Source organism: Pezoporus flaviventris, unplaced genomic scaffold (genome assembly GCF_033815535.1).
Source record: "Pezoporus flaviventris isolate CSIRO_AGI_PZ_B2104156 unplaced genomic scaffold, CSIRO_AGI_Pfla_v1 ptg000252l, whole genome shotgun sequence".
NCBI lineage: Eukaryota > Metazoa > Chordata > Aves > Psittaciformes > Psittacidae > Pezoporus > Pezoporus flaviventris.
This window is the reverse complement of record NW_026892799.1, coordinates 195,939-218,425: the sequence shown is the minus strand read 5'-3', so window position 1 is coordinate 218,425 and position 22,487 is coordinate 195,939. Positions and strand designations below refer to the sequence as shown.

The 22,487-nt window shown below is 51.3% G+C and overlaps 1 protein-coding gene across 3 annotated transcripts in view; it reads right to left on the bottom strand.

Moving 5' to 3' along the window:
* Window positions 1–15,224, bottom strand: part of MLLT6 (MLLT6, PHD finger containing) — a 41,703-nt gene extending 26,479 nt beyond the window's left edge. For 2 of the 3 annotated variants that reach the window (XM_061442763.1, XM_061442765.1), the window contains exons 1-7: window positions 15,092–15,224; window positions 11,502–11,581; window positions 6,922–6,976; window positions 5,321–5,430; window positions 4,717–4,820; window positions 4,004–4,097; window positions 2,712–2,819 (exon numbers count right to left, since the gene is read on the bottom strand). In XM_061442763.1, the coding sequence (XP_061298747.1) occupies window positions 2,712–2,819; window positions 4,004–4,097; window positions 4,717–4,820; window positions 5,321–5,430; window positions 6,922–6,976; window positions 11,502–11,581; window positions 15,092–15,200 (660 nt within the window). In that variant the 5' untranslated portion in view covers window positions 15,201–15,224. The remainder of the gene's footprint in view (window positions 1–2,711; window positions 2,820–4,003; window positions 4,098–4,716; window positions 4,821–5,320; window positions 5,431–6,921; window positions 6,977–11,501; window positions 11,582–15,091) is intronic. The other variant, XM_061442764.1, reaches the window with a different exon arrangement.
* Between the last annotated feature and the right edge of the window lie 7,263 nt (window positions 15,225–22,487).

Below are 22,487 nucleotides of genomic sequence, written 5' to 3'. Positions count from 1 at the left end.
CTCCACCGGCATCAGGTCTAGAGAGATAGGACATGATGGGCAGGCAGGCTCTGCCTTATCTGCTCAGCCACCATGGGACCGGGGCTCCTGCGCTGCCCTGGCTGGTTCTGAAGGGATGAGAGGGCACAGGACAGACACAGTCCCTGTATCCCAATAAAGCCATCCCTTCCGTGGCTAGGGAAGCAGTACAGGAGCTAAAGGTGCGTTATGACTGTGGAGAACTGCCTCTGCACTCAGAGCGGAGGAACAACTGCAGGTTTGGCTTATTTGCTCCAAGTGCCTGCCTCTGTTTCCTGTGTCACTGGGCACACACTGTCCCTTTCCTCCTCCAAATCCAAACTAACCCCCCACCTCCCCGTGTTGCCTATAGGTCCCAAGTGTTCATGAAGAGTAACACTGGATGAGCATCTCCCTCCATGGGGTATCCACCTGAAAGCATTGCAGCGCACGTGCTCCCATCTGCTCCACAGAGCGTGGTGATTTTCCCCTCTGCATTTCGAGCAGTCAATATAGGTGACAGAACATCTGTACTTCATTCAACCCCTCTGCGTCATCCGGCCTTTTCTTGGTATTTAGCTATTGTTTCCCTTCTCTCTTTCTTCTTTTCCAACCGAAGCAGGGGAGCGGGCTATTCACACCCCTGCTCCTACCTGACCATGCTCCCAGCCCTGCAAGTACAGGGAACCCTCACACGGTCCCCAGCCTTGACGTGCACAGTCTGTCAGTTCCAATTACAGCCGCGCTCTCCAAAGCTGCCATCAATCACTCCGATCCTGCCCTCTCTCCCACCCTTCTCTGCCTGCTTCCTGGCTAAAAATAGCCCGTTCCAGGACAGCCCATCACCTTGTGCCAAGCGCCCGCTCCCCGGCCGTGGCACAGATGCTCTTTCTCCCTCCCTCCTCCTCCTCTGCTCGCAGCAGCTGAGCACACAAGAGGAGTAAATACTCCCCGTAGGCTTCAGCCTTGTCGGCAGCAGGAAATGTACTGGCTCGCTGTGGGCAGCAAGGGGAGGCAGCACTTAGTGAGTAGAGGTTGCTGCCTTGTTTGCCCATGCATCAGGTACGGTTTGGGCAAGCCTCCCGAACACGTCACGGTCAGGGTGGGCAGCGTTTCAAACTGGGTATTGCGGGATAACCTCTGTAAATAAAGAAGGAGATGTCTTTCCTGCCCACAGGATTTATGGCCTCTCAGCTGGGCATGCCACAGGGGGGGTGTCAGTCAGTATTAACTGATGGCCAGACTGCTTTGGAAAGCCTGGATGCCCTTGACCTCTGGAGACTGGGCTGAGGTCCATCCGACTTAGGCAGCTTAAGCCACCGGAGTGTCACTGGGCTGTTTCTGGATGTGGGTCACTATCATGAACCATTCCAAATCACTGCCACGTTCTGAGGATGCCCCTAGTGCCACAAGGCAAAACCAAGTAAAGAAGTAAACAGCCAGACACATATGGCAGGGCTTAAAAGCCTCACGCTGCCGTTTACAGGGGCATCAGTTATGTTTATACAGCAAGGTAAGTTTGGCTTTTGGCTATAGTGGAATATATCCAGGGGTTGCTTGGTAAAGGAAATCTGGATTACTGCTAGAAAAAGCCAGGATGTGGCCCATAAGGTGTTAAAACCTACCCGTCCATACTGACAGTATCCCTGTACCAACTATTTCTGCATCAGATCCTACCCCAACCCTTGGGATAGATGGGGTGGCAAAGGAGGGTGGCAACACTGTGTTGTGGTTTCTTGCTATTGCAAAAGCTGTGTGGGGTGGGAAAGACTTCTTACTCTGCTGCCTCTTGCTTTAGAGCCTGAATCCTCCAAAAAAACCATATGCCCTGCCCTTTAGGGCTATTCATTATTATATGATATTCGCTATTGTATTATATTGTCCCCTTCCATACTGGAACCTGCCCCCCTGTCAGAGCCCAGGAGTCTCCTGGGATTCTGCCTTCCACATTCCCTGCTGCTTTCCCTTGAAACAGGAGCATTTGTCACGTGCGTCAGTTGGTTAATGATGAACCTTGGTGTGCTGTTAACACGTCCCGGAGCACTGCAGCACTTCGGATGAGTAGGTCTTAAGCAGCAGAGCTGGATCAGTAACTGTTGTACCCGTCAGACCGGGCATACAAAGTTCTCCTACCCAGTTGTGTAATGAAGATAAACTCTTTTTCACAGGGAGGCTTGAAGCAGCTGGCACCCGTGTGGCTGGTTAATCCAGCTAACAAAGTCCTACCTAGCTCATGCTAATTGCTCTCGCCTACAATTAACCTCCTGGCCACAATGCACATTACTCATCACTGCCTTTTTGCCCTTGGAATCCAAGCTCCGAGGCCAACGACCTCCAGTTTATGTCCTCAAGCTGCTGCATTTGAAATCACAGCCCAGGCTGCTTCCACACAGTGGCTGGAAACCACTCAAGTCTCACAGTGGACCTGCCGTAAGGACAGAGAGGGGAAAGCTGCACGTTCCACGGGCACCAGGACCCCTGCGGCGTAACCTGAACGTGGCAACTTGGCCTCACGTTCCCCATGGCTGCGCTGCTCTCTGTGCATACCCGTTAAAATCACAGCTACAGCTCAGCTCCCTGACACTGACACTCACTGGGAAGAGTCAAGGCTCGCCTTGAGAGGCCGTGGGTGCTCTCTGCACGCTCTTCCCCTTCTCCCCTCCACCCCACACGGCCGTGCCTCTCGGGGCTGACAAACTCTGTGCGGCTCTTACCTTCTTTGGCCTTTCGTGGTGGGATACGTGCTTCTCTTGAGCAGGGGATGCGGATCGACTCCTCCTTCCAGCGATGAAGGAGCTACCGCCAGAGTGACGTGAGGTCTTCTGAGGTAAGTGGGGAAGGGGAGAGGAGGTGGAGATGGGAAAAGGGGGGGAAACAGAGAAAGAGAGGGAGGACACAGTGTGACACAGTCCAGCTTTCACTGTTACAGTGAACGGCTTATCTAGGACATGCAGGACCAAGTTCTTTCTGTACCGAGCGCCCAGCCTGGCTCCCAACATGGGGACCCCAACAAGCACCGTACTGGTGGGCTACAAACAACACATAGATCTAACTCCCCCCATCTTTGTTTCTTGGTGGCCCACGTACACTGACACTTGTACAAGAAGGGCACGGCTGATAAGAACCCATTCTTCAAACCCAATGGAAGCAGCGAGGCTGCTTAGACAAGCCGGCCCTCCGGCACAGCAGTGTCCAGCTCTCAGTCATGAGGGGTTGCGGAAGGATGCCCTGCTTCTAGCAGGAGTCTTGCTATCTAGCTCAGCATCAGTAAACCTGATACAGAGCTACACTTGTGTCAGATAGCGAGGGGACCTGAAGGGCAGGAATGGTGTCCTCCAGTCTGACTTGCAGGGGAAGCTCAAGACATCAGTCACTGTATGTGACAGCACTGATAAGCAGGAAGGAGAAGTGGGAAAGTCCAGCAACAAAGGCGGCACTGAGACAGAAAGCTGCAGTGAGAGCATCGAGTTTCCTTCCTGCTGGAGCAGGGAGAGCAGGTGTCTACTAATTATGCAGAAGAGGAAAAGGGTTCCTCTTTCCGCCTGTACTGTAATTAATAGGGGGAAGTCCTTTGCCCCAAATAACCCTCCAATAGTGAACGACTCCAAGTCTCTTCTGGGCTGTGTCCTCGGGCAGCAGTTCTGTGTTACCCTCCTGCCCAGGGTGTCTGAGCTCTACCCCAAGCTCCCCTGGAGCATCAAACACTGTGGCTGCTCTCCTTTCTCGGGCCTTATCTTTCAGCCATACCGAGTGGGTCGGGGAGGCCAACACAGATGGGAAGAGCTCAACACCTACTTTTGAAAATGGGTTTACAGCTGCTATAGAAACGTGAAATATAAACTAATCTTTATTCCCAAGTGACTCTGACTGAATGGCTGAAAATAGGCGGCAGACCTTGCTTATGTGTTCTTGTCATTTCTTACTGCTCCCAGTACAGATACAATCTAGGATGAAGAGAATGCCTTTCCTGTGACAAAATCTCCACGGCAGGCATGAAGACACTCACCATTTTGTTGAAGTGGTACTTGCAGTAGCCACAATATTTGACATTGTCGACTTCTAGGACCTCCTCTTCGCATAAGAGGCCAGCCATCTGGGCACTGAAATACATGAGAGCAGGGGGAGAATAGAGCAAACTGTACAGTCAGACCATAGATCCCATCAAAGGGCAAAGAGCAGTTCAGGATAGCCAGGCAGGGTCTTGAAGATTCCTGTTCTGCTCGGCAAATGGTATGCAAGGAGGAAGGGGGGAAAAGTTCAGACTGGTTTTCATTCATATTAACATCTTCAAACGTGTCACTGCTTTTCTACCAGGTTTATCTTGCAGTTTTTTGCTTTGCTTAAGGCGGGCCTAGGAAACCAGTCGTGATTCCAACGAAAGATGGAGGAAAAGAAGGAATCCGTGTAAAGGAATCCCCCCCGCTCTGCTGAGAGGCAGCATTGTTTTCAGGCTGCAAGGGCATGCCGAAATATCAGCCCTTGAAATCACATCATCTGAGTGATACTTGTGCATGTGCTGCGCTGCCGAAGGAACATTCCTGCCTTGTGACTCATCTCTTCTCTTCTTGGATTCCACAGGGGCTGAGGGAAATCCCCAGCCTTCCTCCTCGCTGCTGAACCCTCTGCCTTCCCCTCCCGAGCTCAGCACGGGTGAGGGACCCCTCGCACCAAAGACACCCAGCAGCATCAGCCCAGCTCCGTGCGCAGCGTGGCACTCACCAGGTGACGTGGAAAGCTTGCCGGCAGCCGTGCCGGTTACAGGCCATGCAGGCACCAGAGGCTGCTTTGCTCTCCCTGCCCTGCTCTTCACAGATGTAGCAGGTCTGCAGAGGAAAGGAAAAGGCCTCATTTAGGCAGATAAAATCCGTGCCTTGCTCTTGCTGTTCATAGAATCATCGAATAGTTCGGGTTGGAAAGGACCTTAAGACCATCCAGTTCCACGGGCAGGGACACCTCACACTAAACCATGCCACCCAAGGCTCTGTCCAGGAGGCAAAGCCTTCAAGAACTCCTAACTCTGTGTCCACTCATCTCCCTCCTAGGACAGCAGCTCAGGGTTATTTCCCAGTGCCAGACCAAAAGGTGCAGTGACCAACGTCCAGCTCCAAAGTGGAGATGGCTCAAGTTGTAGGGAGTTGGGGGAGAGAGAAATGGAAGACCCAAGAGTTATTTTCAACAATGGGGACTGACTTTGTTATTCTGAAAGGGATCTGAGTCCCTGGAAATCAGAACGAACTGGATAGACAGGGTAGAATAAGATGACCCCAAAAAGCCAAGGGAGGGCAAACACACTTGGGGCAGCGGGAGAGAGAGGTGGCCTTACCTTGTTGAAGCGGTCATGGGGGACATACTGCAGGACAATTGGCTCCATGGTGAGCACGTTGGCAAACTGCACCTCTGGGATGTACAAAGCACAGACAACGTGGGCCCACCCTGGGGAAGCAAATGAGACAGAGAGAGGAGGTTCACAGGGAGCAACCCAGGAGAGGCATAAATCCAGAGAGGGCTGCAGACGAGCATGGGAGGGAGGGAGGGAAGGGAGTATAGGAAGGGAGCCAACTGAAGTTAGATGTTAGATTTGAAATACTGCTTGTTGTAACTTGGTTGGGAATCAAATCCTTTGTGGGTGAAAGACAGACGGGTACCACCTCCACATTAAATCAGAACACAGAGGTTTCTTTGGGAACAGAAATGTACAGCACCCACCGTCCTGAAAAGCATCCCCCCAGCACTTGAGACCCAAAGCATCCAAGAGATGCAATTCCTGTTGATGGGACAGGTTTGATGTGTAGCCCCACACCACTGGAGACAAAGCTCCCTTTATTGGCTGTTATCAACGGCTGAGGAAGGCTCTTTTTCAGCAAGTCAAATCAAGTTAAAACCTAAATCCACTGAGCCACTGCACAAATACAGATGTGTAAGGTGAAATTCCATCTGGTCACGTCAGAACGGAACAAGTTCGAAGGTCAGAAGCCTTAGAGGGCTAATCCATCCTGGTATGGCAACTGCACTGGAAAGATTTAGTTAGCATAAGGATGGATTCACCTGGGCAGGCAGAACCAAACTCCATGATTACAGAATCCTACAGCAGCATAAGCACTTGAGCTATATAATTGTGTAAAGGGACATGATTCTAGCACTTCTTTTCCCTGCCTACACCAACCTGACCAGACCATGTAATGATATGTTTGGAAGAAGATGCTATGTTACTATAAACCAATCCCCCAGCACAATACTTGTGCTATTGCACCAAGTCTCTTAGCACTTACGACCATCTCTAGAAGATGCTTCTACAAAATACCCTGGACTTGGTGCTTCTTCTCTAAAGAGGGGATCAGAAGAAAGACCTCTCTAATTTAACTCTTTGTGTCTTAAGGTAAGGGGCAGGTAGGCACAGAAGCCTTTCTGAAAAGCAGGGGTTTGAGAGGAATTAAATGTGATCTCTACAGCCAGTAGCATCATTAAATCAGGCTCCACAGCACTTCCCAGCACCAGAGGCTGAGAAGCATCAACGATGAGTTCTGCAGAGAAAAGCATCTTTACTGGGTCCTGGTCCCTGCTCTCGATTGGGGCCTCCAGGCTGAAGCTCTGCTAACTCCAGGATCACACTGCTGCTGAGCAAGCATGAAGCAAATATCTGCAACATCCCCATTTCTCTTAGAGCCAGATCAAGGTTGGTTACGCTCAAGAAGCTGCCTGTCCCAATGCCAGCCAGAGCTCTGGGAGGCTTCTCCATAGGGAAAGGTCTTGTCAGCGTGGGGACTTCAGCAAGTGAAGTTTTGCAAGGAAAAGGCAGTGCTTCCATTCGTGTGAAGCCTCCAGCCTTCCCTTGCTGGTGACACAGGCTCAGAAACGAGTTCCTGTGTGCTCCGGGCCAGCCCCAGGCCCCTGTGGACATACCCAGCTCCGCACGGATGTACTCACCTCCGTTGTCGGTCCGTTTCAGGGCTCCATCTTTGTGGGGACACAGTTCACATCTCTTGAAATCAAAGCAGAAACAACAAGTTTAATCGAGCTCCCGGCGACGCGGGGCCAGGGAAGATGATTCATTTACAACACGGGTATGAAAGCTGGGGCTGCTTTCAAAGAGAGGAAGTGGAAGAAGGGCTGAGGGTGGTTTGGGTGCGCAAAGATGCTCTGACACAGCTCGATGCCGTCCTGTCTGACGGGGGTGTATTTAACGCCTCAGCCCAAGAGACGCGGGGCAACGAGTGAACCTTGACTTGCACGGGGCTTTTTGAAACAAAAAGGGGTTTAGGCTTTGTGGTTGGGGGTAAAACTGAAAGCCATGACTCGGAGAGGAGGCAAACAGAAAGAAACCATTATCTACAATCTGTCTTTGCCTCTTCCCTTCCTTCCTTCTCTCTGGACGTATTTTGGGGGAGAACCACGAAGAACACATTGCCTCCTCCACTGGGGTCCAGCAAGGGCACCAGACATGAGCCCCTCACTCATTTCAGCCTCCACATTAGCCTGTTATGCCATGAGGGCTCTGCCCCTTGCCATAACGCCTTTAGGAAGGGTTGGTGGAAGGTGGGGTGGCTTTGGGCTGCGTCGCCACACCAAAACAGCCCCAAACCATGCGTGAAAACAGCCGCTGGCTTCTGATGGCGTGGGTCAGGGGAGATTTCAATGCACTTTTTGCTTCCTTTGACTTTAAAAAAGGGCATGAAGAGGTGCAAACCATTTCACAGAGTCATGGAATGGTTTGGGTTGGAAGGGACCTTAAAGCTCCTCCAGCTCCAACCCCTGCCATGGGCAGGGACCCCTTCCACTGGAGCAGCTTGCTCCAAGCCCCTGTGTCCAACCTGGCCTTGAACACTGCCAGGGATGGGGCAGCCACAGCTTCTCTGGGCACCCTGTGCCAGCGCCTCAGCACCCTCCCAGGGAAGAGCTTCTGCCTAAGAGCTCATCTCAGTCTCCCCTCGGGCAGGTTAAAGCCATTCCCCTCGGCCTGTCCCTACAGGCCCCTGTAAAAAAAGTCCTTCTGCATTTCCTCCCCCAGTTAAAATGTCAGATTTATTAAAACCCCAAAACAAACCCCCTTGTTTTCAGTGAAAAAAAAAAAAAATGTGCTTTGTCAGAAAGTTTCTAAATGAGGTTTTGTCAGAAGGTTTCTAAATGAGGTGCCTGATGTCAAAGGGAGACAGGAACCTCTGCCACTATGAGCGTGTGGGACCCTGTGCTCCGCGCCTCGCTGTGACGGCTCAGATGCTCCATGCCTCAAAGAACACCTCCGTAGTGAGCAATAACCGGCTACAAGGAAAAGCCTCTGCTACCAAGTAGTCCCCGAGGACCTTCCACAAAGGTTTTCCTCAAGCAAGCTTTCCACTGCTGCAATTCTACCTTCGGGACAGACTGGCACAATAAATAGGACTGTAACGCAATGGGCAACAAGGGAGGCTAAGCCCAATCCTCAAGTGCTTCCATGGGAGTGAAGCATGGAGAGCTGTCAAACAGGCACCTCTGGCAAGCCCCACATCCCTGTGATAACATAGAAGAGATGAGGAGACAAAGACCAGCACTGCTGTCAAGGACCCCGTTTTACTTGCCCTGAAATAGGGATGGGTGATACAGGAGGGGGTTCTCAGGGCTCCTGGTCAGGACTGGGCTGCCAGAGCTGCTCTCACAATCACTATGGAAAGCCCGGCAGAGCCAAGACAGAAGAAATGGGTTAACTGAGACACTGTAATAAGAAATTTGCACTTGAAAAGGCCCCTCCGCTCTCCTCTCCACCCCTCAGATCAAAGCCGCTCTCCCACCATGCGATTAGCAAAGCTCTGATTGTAACAAGAGGGGTTAACAGCTCCATCGGCCCCACACAAGACTTTTAATAGCCCTGCCTCCAAATGACAGCTAAAGCCTTCACATGATCCCTCACATGAGTGCCCTCTGGCCATTCAGCTCACCGGGCTTCCTAGACAATTTGATTACAAAGTGGAGGGGCTTTCAGTTGATTACTGTAAGCACAATAGCATCCACAGCATCCTTTAGGGACCTGAGCATCTGAGGAGGGGTTATGAGCGGGGATTAGCAGTACCTCTTCCTCTTATTCAACCTGCATAGGCCAAGGAGGTCTCTGGGGGGTTTATTTCAACCCTGGGAAAAAGAGCTGAGCTCGGTTGATCTCAACCCGGTTGTGATGGGTAAGATGAGAGCTCCTGACCCCCTGGGGCTCCTCACTCCGGGATTTACCACCAGACTACACCTGAAACTTAGAGCTCCAAAGCCGAACTGGGGATGGAGTCCATCTCTCCAAAGGACAGAGAGAGGAATCAGGAGAGCTGTGTTTTAAAAGCACTCCCTGAGGAGTGCAACGTTGCCCGTGCCTCTGCATCTCATTTTCAAAGCAGAAGTATCAATATTTAGCCAAGAAATCTGTTTGTTATGGACAAGGCTTGTAAACTGCTTTGAGATGCTTCTGGGAAGGCAGATGTGGGAAGAAAAACCTTGTTGTTTTTCAAAGGAGTTTGCCACACACTCATTATGAAAGAAACACGACCAGCAATCCATCCTGTTGCTGCTGCCGCCAGGCTAATTCGTGCTCAAATCTCAGCACCTCTCCTTCGAGCTCCTCAAGGCAGGTTCTGCAGGGTGGTAATGCCCTCTTTACAGCTGGAGAAAGCAGTGGAACCCCAGGGCAGTGGAAGAGTCACACCTCCAGCCTCGCTGGACCACAGAGCCCAGATCTGAAGTGGTTTAGCAGCAGAGCCACGCACAGATCTCTTAAGACCTGACTCATTTCCCTTACTCTGATCATGCTGCTCCCTACATCAAAGAGCTAGATTTACCCATCTGCACATCTGTTGCTATGACTGCTGCTGTTTAACTGAAAAGGTGAGGGATTTAGATAGGAAATCACCCCCAGCTCTGCTTAGGAAGGAAGATTATCACTGTTGAGTTATTATAGTAGCAGGACTGAATGCCACGGGACTGAATGGCACGACTGAAGCCCACCAGGCATTGTCTAACGGCTTTCACCCAGAGCCAGTTAAAGAAGGAGCCACCTGCAGGGTTATTGTTGTCTTGATACCTTGAAGGCAGCTTGAAGTGTGTAATGTGCACGTGAAAAGTCAGTCCTTGCAACGAGTACAGGTAAGGAGGGTTAAGTGTATACCTGTTACGACAGCTCACGCTGCGTTGTAGCTAATGCTGAATGGCTTCACTCTACCTGCACATTTGAAAGAGCAGGGGGGGGAAGGAGGCCCAGGAAACCCAAATTCCTTTCTTTGCTATGAAACTACCTGCGGGATGTAAAACCACTCAAAGACACATTTGATCTTCTTTACTGCAGTGCACATAAAAGCAGCATCTTACAATGGGAGAGGAGCTCGGGTCTGAAAGTCTGGCCTTGTTTACACTCCCACCTCCAATGAGGAATGAGTTAAGGCAACGTCAAAAGCATGGTACAGATACCTAATTCCCCCATTCACTCATCTTTGCCAAGTTCTTTGCCCATCTGTGAGACAGATTAAGCTTCTGTAGCGCAGCGAGCAGAGCCCAGCTGAGATGAAGCACGCTATCCGCACAGATCCCCGGAGCTCACCTACATCAACTTTCCTAAGCATGTGCTTTAGCAAAGATTCAGCTAAACCAGTTCAAAAGGCAGGAAATGGGGAAGATTTACTGCACGGCAAAAGCAGCACCCACAGCATCCCTAACGCTGCATCCCAATGCCCCAGCAGTCGGCTGGGAGGAGCAAGGACTCGAACTCCATGATCCCTATGGGTCCCTTCCAACTCGAGATGCTCTATGGTGCAGCCGTATCATGTAAGGGCTCACATGGGAAGTAACTGCAGAGTAGCTGGCATGCCATAAACTCACAGCCTAGTTTACTGCCCAAATAACTTCGCCACATAGAGCTCAGAGGCAGCCCTGGGCCTGATTGTTTCCACTTCCCTGCCTCACCGGGAAATGCCAGAATTAATTGAGAACATTTGTAAATGTTCTAGGCTGCTGAATCACTGCTTTCGCCAGAAACGGAGCCCTCATCCACCTCCCTGTCACTTCGCTGCTTCACAGACTCAGAAGCCTTTATGCAGGAGACTGTTGCTGCAAGGGAGATGCGAGTGCCAATCCAGCCTGGCAGCCAGCGCGGTAACTTTGACAGCACAGCAGCATCTCTGGATGCCAACCTTCCTCCACTCTAAAGCTTCCTGCGGAGCAGGGAAAGCACCTCTTAGGAGAATGCCATGCTTTGTTTTCTTTTCTAAATGAGACTGAGGTCTCCAAGACACAAAGCTGTTGACATTGATAACTTGCTTAAAAGCAGAATCCTGCGGAATTGTCACCAAAATGGCCAACAGCATTGCATCAGATTGTTTAACACAACTATTCCTATGGTATAACCAAGATAGAGCAGGTTACAGGCAGAGCTGGGGCTGCAATCACAGCAGAGCTGGAATTCCAGGCTCCGTAGCTTCTCCAGGGGCTCCTGGTAGTGGCATGAAGGGCACTGAATGAACCTGCTCCTCTGTGTAAGTACAAGCGTGCTCCGTACTCACCACCCGGGCGGCTCTCTCTTGAGATTCACACTTCCGACAGAACCAGGGTCCGGTAGGAACCTGGACAATTCCATAGCAAGCTGGAAGAAGAGCAAAGAGAGTTCATTAGATCATCTTTAAATCAACCATTTCATATGTCAGGGGTATACAAAAGGTTGCCAGAGCTGTTGTCTCTCAGAGATGCGTGTCAAAACCCCAAAATGACATCTACAGCATGTTTTATTCCTCTTTCGAGTTTCCATACCCAGCAACAGGGGGCATTTTCCAAGAGATCCATTTACACAAGCTTTCCAATAAGCTCATGCCCAGGATGAGAAATTCCTGTGGAAACCTGGCCTAAGCAGGAATGGAGTGCTTCATCAACCGTGGCTACCTCTGGCCTAGGGAACACAAACAGAGTCATTTCTTACCTCTGAAGAGTCATTATCATTCTAAATATAACATTGGGAAAAGGATGGCTATGAAGCCCCTTAACCAGAAACAGGACTGAGATTAAATCTCAGCACAGTGAAGGAAATACTCTCCATGAGAATTCAGACAGACACCAAGCAGAACTGGCTCCGGGTCCAGCCTTTCCCAGCAGGCTTCCAAAACCACTGAGTTCAGGCTGTTTAGGACTACTCCTGTGAGCAGGTTCTGCGTCAATACAAGTCCCCAGCTGCTAACCCAACAGATCTGGTTTTATCCAGCTATACCTCACATCCCTCTTGCTTTCTACATCACTAGTGATGCTCTCGGGGTCTATCCTCTGCAAGCTGCAGCTCCCACTTCTTTCCAATTAGCCCGTCTCGGATGGGGCAACACTGCTTGAAGATTGTTCACCTTCTTCTGCGATCTCCTCCCTCTAACTCTCCAAGGATGGTCTTTGTGAGTCCCAAAGGAAGCGGTTCTGACCCTCAAAGGGCTCTTAGCCACCACTTAGCCACCAAACCAAGTGGGTTTAAAGCAAAAGAGGCTGGGGAAGATAGTGGTAAGAAGAGTACGCATCTCAGACAAGGGTATGGGAGTCTCCTAGGAAAGAACAAATTATATCTTCCTTTTCCCACCTTCAAATGCGAGCTAGCAGTTGGAATGGCATCCCAGTCACTTGAGACATTTGAAACTAGGTTGGACAAAGCATCTGAAAATATCCTGCTGGAAGCAATCCTGTGATGCTCCCCAGGGGATGGACCAGACACGACCCGCAATAGGTTCTCTCCATCTCTCTAAGGTCTGTTATCCCACATGAGGCAGGAAAAGGAATGCAATTGTAGAGTTAAACTGAAAGAGCTGACTGTGAGATGAGCCAAGGCGTACGCACAAGAAAATAGAAGCTACATGAAAGCAATGACAGAGGAGTCTGGGTCCATCTTTAGCAGCGGGCTTAGGGCCAAAGGCAAGCACTCAGCTGGAGCCAGTGTGAGCTTCTGTGCCCGCTGCTTCGAAAAGGAAGGAAACAAGGAAGGAGGAAAGCCAGGAGGAAAGCAGACCACGAGTACGGCAGAGCTGACAATATGATTCATAAGCGTTCTTAACTATCTTATTAGAGCTCCATTTCAATCAGATGGTTTTGTTAACGTTCCGAATTGGTTCCTGGGTAGGCAAATTTCTAAGCACCATCACAGAACTGGGATTGGGACTTTTAAAAGTCAGCCCTAAAGCGTAGCTATAAAACAGGGTTTTTTTAACTCCAGTGTTCTTTAGCTGTACAATCATATCAAAAGGTTAACTTTGGTTTTGCTGATATCCAAGCAGCACAGGCACCAAACCCTGGGTGTGATTGCACCGAATGAGAGAGACGATCCCCTCCAGTGGTTTGTTTCTACTTCAGAAATAAAAGCCCACCAAATCACCACGCTACTAAGAGGGTTATGAGCAGGCTTTAAAAAGAGGGTTGAAGAACAGGGGCTACACACTGCTACACTGCATATCATAGGATCACAGGATGGTTTGAGTTGGGAGGGACCTTAAAGTTCATCCGGCTCCAACTCCTGCCATGGGCAGGGACACTTCCCACTGGAGCAGCTTGCTCCAAGCCCCTGTGTCCAACCTGGCCTTGAGCACTGCCAGGGATGGGGCAGCCACAGCTTCCCTGAGCAACAAATGCATTACTATATCCTGAAGGATATCCAGGGCCTAAGCAGACAGTTGGGGTTTCCAGGCATGCAAGCGATGCCCTTCCTGAAGCTTTTCGAACATGTTCCAACTCCACCAAAACAACAGCAGGGCAAAACCATCCAATCACCAGACCTGTGCAGGCCTAGGAACAGGCACCCTAAAAGAATAAAAGCATGGTGCATGTTCTTCCACCTGTGAAGCTGTCCTTTGCCGGTAAGCAAAAGTGTTTCTATTCATCTCGGGAGTGGGCAGAAGGATGCCAATGCCCTTCATCTCCCTCCAAAAAAAAAAGAGAGCAATGAAGAAACCTGTTCTCTAGCATGGGGTTTGATAAATAATGAGAATTGTAGACTTCTAACAGTGAAATTAAACCAGAAAGAAGCATCTTTCCATAGGGAAGTCCTGCCAGGTCCTCAGGGCTGCTTGATGCCAGGAGACACCCGAGCATCACCTCGGACTGAAGAGAAATCCCCACAAGCTTCACTTCCTCATTGTAACTCCCCTCTAGTCACCTGGTTGTAAGCGACTTCTTAATAACCCCGTGAGCAGGGACACACCAAACGCAGGGGAAGCAAAAGCAAGCCCAAGCTCCGGACCCAGAGCCCAGCGGAGCTGAAACCAGGAGCATGCATCAAGGCACCGAGGGAGCGCTTGTACAGGAAGAGGCTGGCGATGTGCTGGTGGATGGATGGGATAATAATAGATGGAAAAACAGACATGCCAGATGAGCCCAGAAACCTTCGTGCTATTCAAAACAACGCAGCCAGTGTAATCACGGTGCCTTTCTGCTGGCGTGGAGCGAAAGCAAACCCATATCCTTTTAATCTCGCTGTTGTTGTTGTTTGGGTGGGAGACCCGAGGACAAACTTTCCACTCCGGTGCCGTGTGTTAGGGGCGTGCTCCAAGTCATTTAAAATGCAAATCACCCGCAGCACTGCGAGCAGAGGGGCTGCCCTCCTACCGCCCGCCCCGGGGGTTACCGGAGGGTACCGGACCCCCCCCTCCAGCCCCGTTCCCCGGGGCTCAGAAGCCCGCCCTACCCGATGGAACGGGGAGGGATGGGGGGGGAACCCGGCTCCGCCGCCCCAGGAGGCACCACCACCACCACACACACCCCCCCCCGCGGCTCCCGGTAACGAGCACCCCCGGAGGTGCGTGTGTGTCGTGTGTCCCCCCCCTCGCCATCCCCGGCAACCGGGGCGCAGCTGATGCCCGCCCCGCTCCCCCCGCGGCTCCTCCGCCGAGCCAGGCCGGCGGCGACACCGTTATTTGGAACAATAGGGATAAAACAAAGCCCCCCCTCCCGTCCCCCTTCGCCTCCCCCGTGTGTGTGTGTGTGTCCCGTCGTCCCCCCCCTCCCCGTCACCTTCCCCTTGGCCTCCCCGGGGCGCCCGGCGGCGGAGGCGGGGGGGAAGGCGGCGGCGGCGGCGGCAGCGGCCCCGCGGTGCCCGGTGCCGGTCGGGTCGGGGCCGAGCCGGGCTCCGGTGCCTTACCTTGGTGCACCGCCACATTGCAGCCGTGCCCGTCGCAGTACACCAGCGGGTTCTCCGCCCAGCCCCGCTCATCAGAACAGACACAGCAGCCTCCCACCATCTCCTTCATACTTCCATGAGGGTTTCCTTCCCCCCCCCCCCCGCCTCCCTTACGCACACACTCCTCCTCCCTCCTCCTCCTCCTCCTCTCTCCTCCTCCTCCTCCGCTCTCCCCCCGCCCCGCTCGCAGCCCCGACGCCCTTCGCGGGGGTTGCGGGGTGTTCGACACCCCCCGGGCAGCGCTGGGGTTGGGGGGGGGCTTCGGGGCCAGCCTATGGACACACAGAACCCCCCCCTCTTTCCCCCGTACAATCATGGCTCCGCTAAAAGCCGAGGTTCGTGTGCTGCACGCAGGCTGGTGCGGGTGCGTTCCTCCCCGTGCCTGTGTGTGTGTGTGAGATGATTTAATTGTATTATTGGTATCAGTATTGTTTTTACACACAAACACATCCCCACCACCACCACCAACCCCCCCCCTCCGGCCGCTTTACGCCGCATCTCCGTGTTTTTGTTCTCCCCTCCCTCCCGAGCAGGAATCCGAGTGTGCAGCCGGGTGTGCAAACCGCTGGATGCGTGCCCGAGCCAGCCAACATGGATCGCGCCGGAGGGATGAGCCGGGACCGCTCCGCAAATCCCATTATCTCCGCAATCCCTGACAGATCCGGGCTCCGAGAGCGCCACCGGCTGTCCTGCTCCCGGCGGCTCCTTCTGCGGGAGGCTTTAACCCCTTTGGCACCTGTTTTTGTTATCTTTGCGTGGAAGAAGGGAAAGGGACCCCTTTGTGCCCAGCAGGACAAGGGTCAGGAATCAGCTGGAAACCAGTGAAGAGAAATAATCATAGAACCATCGAATAGTTTGGGTTGGAAAGGACCTTAAGATCATGCAGTTCCAACCCCCCTGCCATGGGCAGGGACACCTCACACTAAACCATCTCACCCAAGGCCCTGTCCAACCTGGCCTTGAACACCGCCAGGGATGGAAGCATTCACAATCTCCCTGGGCAACCCATTCCAGTGCCTCACCACCCGAACAGGAAAGAATTTCCTCCTTATATCCAATCTAAACTTCCCCTGTTTAAGTTTTAACCCGTTACCCCTTGTCCAGTCACTCCAGTCCCTAATGAAGAGTCCCTCCCCAGCATCCCTATAGCCCCCTTCAGACACTGGAAGGCTGCTCTGAGGTCTCAAAGCACCTTCTCTTCTCCAGAATGAACAGCCCCAACTTTCTCAGCCTGTCTTCATGCTGGAGGTGCTGAAGCACAGTGAGTTGTGCTGTACGGGATTGCACCTGCAGGGCCCATAAATCCTAGAATCCTAGAAACAGACCCAGGGAATCATAGAACCATGGAATGGTTTGTGTTGGAAGGCACCTTAAAGCTCCTCCAGCTCCAACCCCTGCCACGGGCAGGGACCCCTTCCACTGGAGCAGCTTGCTCCAAGCCCCTGTGTCCAACCTGGCCTTGAACACTGCCAGGGATGGGGCAGCCACAGCTTCTCTGGGCACCCTGTGCCGATGTGAAAACCCTGGTATATTGTGAGGAACAGCTCTTGCCTTGGAGATACCATCCAGAACGGACAAGGAAAAGTGAGGAGAACCCAAACGCTGAGCACAAAAGTAATTAGATCTTAGAAAAGAGGCCTAGGAGAACCCCAAAGAACTCATGTAATGTGTTCCTGTGGCTCCGGCTCTGCCTGGAATCATCTGCTGGAGGACCCAGAGCACCTCCAAGGGAGCAGAGCCAGGTTTCCTGGTCTTGTGTGGGTCCTTACCCTGGCACCACGCTGGCTCCATGGAAAAGAGGCAGTGCCTGGTGCCAGAGTGTGCAGAGGAACAGTAGAAAACCTCACAGTGAACATTCTATTGCCTGCATCGATAAAGAAAAATGGGTCCCCTCCACTTGCTGTGCTGCCTGTAGGGCTTAAAACTGTTTCCAGATGCTGGCATGTACGGGAGTAGCCAGGAGGCCATATCCTTACTCAAGAGTTTCCATCACCATCGATGTTCCTGCAGAAAGGTTATCCCTGGAACACAACCTCAGTTCTGCTCTCGTGCTGCAAGTGCATCGCTGCAGTGGCTCCACAGGAACTGCTCCTGGTTATAGCAACGTAAAGAAGAGCAGAAACAAGGTCCATGTCTCATATGTGACCCTCTTCTCGCTGAAAGCATTCCCCTTGTGACAGGTAGTCTTTGGGAGGCCGGTGTAGCCCATCATCTCATTTCTTTAAGCCAGACCTCAGCAAAGAGCGGAGAGGAAACCCATTCCAGCAGCCCCAGTAATCACCAGTTTAGCATCCTTTATACTGCACCTGTTCAAGCATTACATCAAGGGGCTGGAAGGCAGACGGCTCCCTGAGAAGCTGCCTGCTGGGTTGCTGTCTTCCTTTTATTCCATCCCTTTGAGAGTCCCAGGGGCAGACAATACGGTCACCACATTGCTGGAAATTCACTGAGCCTTAGCTCACTTTTCTGGGAGGGTTTCCCCTCCTCTCCCCCTCTTTTTCTTTTGCTCTCTTCTTCCTTTTATCTATTGTGTTACGAACGTGTTTAAAAGAAAAGAGGGAAAATCTGGCTGGGTGCCTTTGTAACCTGAAGGAGATCCTTGTGGGCTGGGATTGTCTTCGGCTACGGGACAAAATGCTAAACATCCACCATCCCCTGACCGTCTTGGTTCCAGTTGGCCATGCCAGCAGACACTTGGACTTGAACTGCAAATTTGCCTTTGGGGGATTACGTTCCAATTTACATAAGTAATTCCTGTGGTGAGGAAAGGCTAGGCCAGGGAGGAAAGGGCACGGCGGTTTCTTGGGAGAAAGTAGGGGGAAAGTTACAACTTAGTGGAAAAGGAGACGTGGAGGGATTTAATTTACAAGGCTCGGTTGTGATTTTAGCCACCAGGTTTGGAACTGGGGCTATATATAGGGAGCAGGCAAAGGTCAAAGGATGCGTGCTAACTTATGGGGACCGTTGTCCTCAGGATCTCAGTGGTAACTTCAGAAGTTGCTACTAAACTGAGTGATTTATGACTATATCCATAAAACTACGGGTAAGGGGACTGGCTTCAAGGCTCGTATGTCGTGAGCAGAACTGCTCTCTCTGTCCTCAGAGGCTTTGTTACAGAGGAGCTTCCATTTCCAAGGGGGTCCCTTGCATTTCTTTGAGGAGTATTTAGAAATAACATGAATTTAGTTACCATCTAAGTGCCTGACGTGGAAATTCTTGAGATATGTTAAATAAAATGCTCTTACCAGGGTGCAAGGCCGTATCATTGCATTTTCCAGATTACTCATATGTCAGCTACTTTATCTATAGAACACGTACATCCTATGTTAAAGAACAACAAACTCCCAACATGAACACTTATCTTGCTCATGATAACTCCGCATGCTCTTCGGAAATGTAATGACTGATCTACATTAGAGAAGTGCTTATGGCCTGGCTTACACACAGGGTCGATGCAAGGAAAACCCTGGGATGTGCACACTTAATGGCTTGCAGTGATAGATTGCCTCTCTGGGCAGTATTGCAGCCTTTTCCAACCGCTTCTCCTGGGACTGAAGATTCTTCCTTCCTTCACTTAGGGGGAAACTGTGGCTTGAGATTATCATGAGTAAGGACCATAATTTATCTGGGCTAAAACTTGCCTATTTGTGGACCCGCAAATCTGTGCCCCCGCTTCACGACCCTGTTTGTTCCATCAGATTTTATCCTGTTCCTCTCAGGCAGGCTGGAGGAAGAGAGAACTGTGCAGATAAGAGCAATAATCCTCCCTCGGCAGCCAAATTCCTCCCAGTCCCCAGCAAGAACCGCTACTTTAAAGTCTAAATCTCTCAGTTGGAAGTGTGGGATCAGTTCCACAGAGAGCAGCAGGAAAGTCTTATCCTCTGTTAGCAGCAGCCACCGGGGAGAACACCACGGAACAGGAGAGCTCTCCAAACCCTATCTCTTTTAGAAAGCTGTTTTCTCACTTAGGCCAAGCTATCCATCCTTCTCACTGATGTCTACACCTTGAGCTCCTCCATCTCTCTTCGAACACTTAGTAGCACGGTGAGACGACTACACACGTTATTTCTACACCCTACTTAGACAAAACCATTTAGTTCAGCTTTCTTTAAAGCTTTGCTGGTGATGCTTTTCCTCTGCATCCTTTGCTTGGATCCCGTAACGTTAGAAATACACCAGTTGTCAAATTTCAAGGCCAACAAGCATCCCTCCTTGAAGAAGCAAAGAATCTACAGCAGAGGATTCTTCTGCAAAGCTGGGGAGATGCCATGGACCTGCTGCAAGACTTCAGGTAAGTTATTTCCCTTCTTCCTTCTTTTCTATTTGCCTTATTAGACCTTTGAGAAGGGAATACCAGTTTCCCACACATTCTGCATCACTCTAGGGTCAGCAGGGTCTTGATGGCACTCAGACTCTCTGCACCATACAATCACAGAATGGTCTGGGTTGGAAGGGACCTTAGAAACCATCTGGTTCCAACCCCCTGCCACGGGCTTGTTCCAGCATCATAATTCACAGTGATTGTAATAGGAAGAAACAGGAGAATGATGGTAACAGAGCAAGGAATGATCACATGTGATACGCACAAAACTTTACCCCATTTATTCTTTTCCTCTCCGACACATAATGATGTTAATGGGATAGTTCTGGACCTTTACTGCCTTTGCAGTGGGTTTATAAAGGCTATAAACTTTGTCCCTTTTTCTTCACAAACACTCAGCAACAATGCTTATATCACCCAGCAACAACACCAGGTCTGTATTCACAGGCTGGTAGGGACGAGGCACAGAACTGGGATATTTACACCACAGATGAGGGAGATGCCTCCCAGTGCAACCAGCCAGCCCCATGGTGCACACTTCCCTCAGCTCTATCAACGCCTCTGAACTCTCTTTCCCCGTCACAGGACAAGGAAAAAAGCCCACTGAGGTCCACAAAGACTTCTGGTACCCGGCAGGACCGGGAGCTGGGACCTGCCGAGGCAAAGTCTCTGTTTAAACAGGAGCATTGCTCCCGAGGGAGAGAAAGTGAGACCTTTGGCCCTGCTCTTCATTAACCACACCTACCACCCTCCCCGATGCTCTTCCTCCTCCCTTTTCCCTGCTCATATCCTCTCAAAAGGCATCACATCGCAGCCTCCCTTCTTAAGGAGCAGCTCCGCTGAGCTCTGCCTCCGGTGGGGTTTATCAGATGGGTTACTTTGCTCTTGCTCCATTAGGGGTTAAATGCTGCTTTTCTAATGCACAAACACCCACAGAAGGATTCTGAAGCCAAGAGCCACCCGCGCTCCCAAGCTTTGCTTCGTCAGGACCTTTCTGGCCTTGGACAAGTCACTTCCTCCCTTTGTGCCTCATTTTCCCTCTTTGCCTCACCAGTTCCCCACTGCCGAGCACTTTGGGGTTGTTTGTCGGCAAAAGCCCTCTACAAGTGCAAGTTATTCTTCATTAAACAATGCCATTAAGGACTTTGAAAGGAAACAGTGATGTCAGTAACAACTTTGGAAGGAAATAGTGCCATTAATGACTTCTAAGGGAAAAAAAAGCAGAGATTGAAATATCTTCCTACGCCTGTCTTTGTATTTTAACGCTAGCGGCTTAAATCAAACGAGGCAGTGGATTGTATTTGTCTTCATGGGTTTGCAGCATCCAAAACAGTCCAATTGATTAATTATAGAATCCCAGCCTGCTTTGGGTTGGAAGGGAGCTTAAAGCCCATCCAGCTCCAACCCCTGCCATGGGCAGGGACCCCTTCCACTGGAGCAGCTTGCTCCAAGCCCCTGTGTCCAACCTGGCCTTGAACACTGCCAGGGATGGGGCAGCCACAGCTTCTCTGGGCACCCTGTGCCAGCGCCTCAGCACCCTCACAGGGAAGAGCTTCTGCCTAAGAGCTCATCTCAATCTCCCCTCGGGCAGGTTAAAGCCATTCCCCTTGGCCTGTCCCTACATCCCTTGTCCCAAGCCCCTCTCCAGCTTTCCTGCAGCCCCTTCAGGCACTGGAGCTGCTCTCAGGTCTCCCCTTCAGGAGCCTTCTCTTCTCCAGGCTGCCCCAGCCCAGCTCTCTCAGCCTGGCTCCAGAGCAGAGCTGCTCCAGCCCTCGCAGCATCCCCATGGCCTCCTCTGGCCTCATCCAACAGCTCCATGTCCCTCTTGTGCTGCTGCCCCTGGGCTGGATCAGGACTGCAGAGGTGGCTCCCCAGAGCACAGCAGAGGGGGAGAATTCCATCCCTTGACCTGCTGCTCACGCTCTGGGGATGCAGCCCAGCACATGGGTGGCTTTGTGGGCTAGGTCATTGTACAGGAAGATGACCAATTTGTTCTTGGTACTAAATTCATCTTTTAGGAATGGGAATACTTTGAAGGGGTTGCTCTTTTCCCTCCGTAAGCTGAGACTCCCTGGCTTTTGTGACGTTCCCATCTTGATGACAGCTTTCCAGCCTGCTTACCTCCCCGTCCCCTCCTGCTGGGGTAACGGGGATTCCTGTGGGTCCTGTATTTGAAGTGGTTTCACTGTTTATCCACTTCTTCCTGTGGAAGAGTGAGTGTGCTGCAGACCATGGAGCTGAGGAGCATCCCTAAAACAAGTCCGGTTTAACAAATGTAGTGGGATAGCCCTAAAACCACATAAACATCGCTTTGGAAGGAACTTCAAGAGACCAATTAGGCTAATTCCCTATGGGGAGGAAGAAAAGAGGCCTTATTAATGCCACATTATTTTTTGTATTATTATTATTTACATTGGGTGGTGAAAGTGCACAACAGTTACCAGAGTAGTAAATGATGTGGTCTATGTCCGGAAACCAAGAGTATATTGAAGGAGCCTGTACTTAGGATTTCAAGTTCCTTCTTAGGAACCTAAGCAGACACCCTGGCTTTAAACCTAAACAAGCTTTGCAGCTGCTCCCATCTCTTGGTGAGCCCAAGCCTCTGCTGATGGGCACGGAGCAGGACCGAGGCTTGTGGGAGCATTTAAGCCCTCCTGGGCGGGGGGCTCTGATGCAGCAGAGCATCCGGTACGTCTTGGGTTCAGGTCTGAGGTCCTGGTGTGGAAAGGGGAGATTGATAATCACAAGCAGGTTGTGTTCAATGGGAGTTTGGCGCCTGGGTCCCTTTGTGCCTTGGGACTTTTCCCTCACATTCCTGCCTTTTTAGCACCTCTAAAAGATACTTGGCAGCAACTGAAGCTTTGCCTTTACTCACCGGTTGCTCTCATTTAACTGGTTTACAATCCAGCTTAATTAAGCACTTGGTTCTGACGTCCTTTTATCAGCTTAGAGCATTGAAGCAGCTTAACTTGCAGTTGTATGTTCTGTTCTTGGCTCTGCTATCGGAAACTGCCTTTAAGGCAGGAAACCTGAGGT